Source organism: Habropoda laboriosa, unplaced genomic scaffold (genome assembly GCF_001263275.1).
Source record: "Habropoda laboriosa isolate 0110345459 unplaced genomic scaffold, ASM126327v1 scaffold145, whole genome shotgun sequence".
Lineage (NCBI taxonomy): Eukaryota > Metazoa > Arthropoda > Insecta > Hymenoptera > Apidae > Habropoda > Habropoda laboriosa.
In genome coordinates this window covers 999,864-1,001,756 of record NW_017100307.1, presented here as the reverse complement: position 1 = coordinate 1,001,756, position 1,893 = coordinate 999,864, and the positions used below count along the sequence as shown (strand labels likewise).

At 44.1% G+C, this 1,893-nt stretch overlaps 1 protein-coding gene across 1 annotated transcript in view; it reads right to left on the bottom strand.

The window, feature by feature from the left end:
* The window catches only part of LOC108574081 (forkhead box protein E1-like), a 4,995-nt gene extending 3,314 nt beyond the window's left edge, over positions 1-1,681 (bottom strand). The window contains exon 1 of the mRNA XM_017936592.1: positions 478-1,681. Within this exon, the coding sequence (XP_017792081.1) occupies positions 478-1,681 (1,204 nt within the window). The remainder of the gene's footprint in view (positions 1-477) is intronic.
* Between the last annotated feature and the right edge of the window lie 212 nt (positions 1,682-1,893).

Below are 1,893 nucleotides of genomic sequence, written 5' to 3'. Positions count from 1 at the left end.
TTAAACTAATCACACAAAATATGATCTCTCTCTCTCTCTCTCTCTTTAGGATACGTTCCTTATAAATAATTTAATTATTTTCTCAATAATTAAAACAGACTTCTTTATATATGTGAATAAGTTCAAACTGTTCTAAATCATATGTGACTCAGCAGACAGAGAACGCGTTAATTATCCAAAATACCCAAATTCAATCTGTTTTTCTCTATTCCGTCATGAATCACCTGCCAATTCACATCAATATTGAATCTGCTACTAAGTCTTCATAGATTTGAAATTGATGTTGTGGAGAACAACAGCGCTTTACCTCATTTCCATTGATCTGAACGATAAAAGATTCTTAAAATTACTAACTTTTTTCTGGAAATTTTTGGATAACTAGCAATGCACAGTGATACCAAACATTTGACCAGTAGTGTACTTATACATCGAATTACCGTAACGTGTTCGAATTGAAAACTCGAATCATCTACTCACCATTATCTGTTACAGGTGTCTGGCATCCACTGTGCGGTGAACTGACGTTCCCAACGGGGCTGCTATTGCCAGTCTGTTCCGGAATACCCTGCATAGCGACGTTCACGTTACTTCCAGCGTTATTAACTCCAGCAAGCCCGTAACCGACGTAATAATCCTGTCCAGGTGCTTGAGTGGTTGGCGCGGGATTAGACGGGCACTTATAGGTCATCATAGTCTCGTTCTCCTTATAAACCGACTCTGGATGATGCTGCTGATGGTCCTTCACGGAGAAACCGTCCGTACCTCTGTAAGACAACTGGTCTTGACTCCTGGCTGCGTAACCGGGTTCGCTTTTGAACGCTACAATTTCACCGTTTCTATACACAGACGGTTCTCCAGTTTTATACGTAACTTCCGTTGTCTTGTAAGTCACTTCCGCTATAGGTGGTGTCTTGTACGTGGTCTCAGGATAGGCCCAATCGGCCGAGACCGCGGCACCAGGTGCGTACATCGCGTATTCCTGGTAATTTTGATATTGATTCTGGTATCCGTTCGCGTACTCCATACTTCCAGGTGTCAAATTCTCGTATCCCGGCGTCTGAACGCTCACCGGACCACTTCCAGAGAAGTACTGAGGATACTGAGGCTTCAGAGCCTGACACTTGCGACGGAAGCCTCGTGGTCTTCGACGAAAACTTCCTTCTTCGAACATGTACTCCGTCGACGGATCGATCGTCCAATAATGACCCTTTCCTGGTCTTCCCAATCCTTTTGGTAGCTTTATGAAACACTCGTTCAGGCTTAGATTGTGACGCACGGAATTCTTCCAGCCTTGATAAGCGCCACGGAAGAAGGGAAAATGTTGTTGAAGAAAGGAGTATATCTCTGAAAGTGTCAACTTCTTTCCTGGACTCGATTGGATCGCCATTACGATCAACGCGATGTACGAGTACGGAGGTTTCTCCTGACGACGTGCTCCAGGTTTCCTCGGCAACTCTGTGTTAGTCGGGTTGCACATCAACGGATCTAAACTTTGATCCTGATTCAAGCCACTGGTCATGGACAAATTCGTCCGTGGTACCACTGTAGCGGAGTTCGAATGAGCGACGGTGGACTGATCTTGAAGATGCAAACTCGAGTCTGACTCGTTCTTCATCGTGATCCTCGCGTTGTCGATAGCACTTCCACGAGGAGTCGACGGGACAATCACTGTCTGATCCATGGAGTCCGATCGTCACGCGATGACAAACATTCTAAGAACTCGAACTACTGTCTATCCACTTCACTTCGATACGATATACTCCTACCGATACTCCTGTAAATTTCATACACACAGTGATCTCACAGTCTTTGGTACACGGTTAATTACAAGATGTGTATATATATATAATCCAAGATTCGTTAAGAATAATGAAACGTCCTTGAAGAAGAACG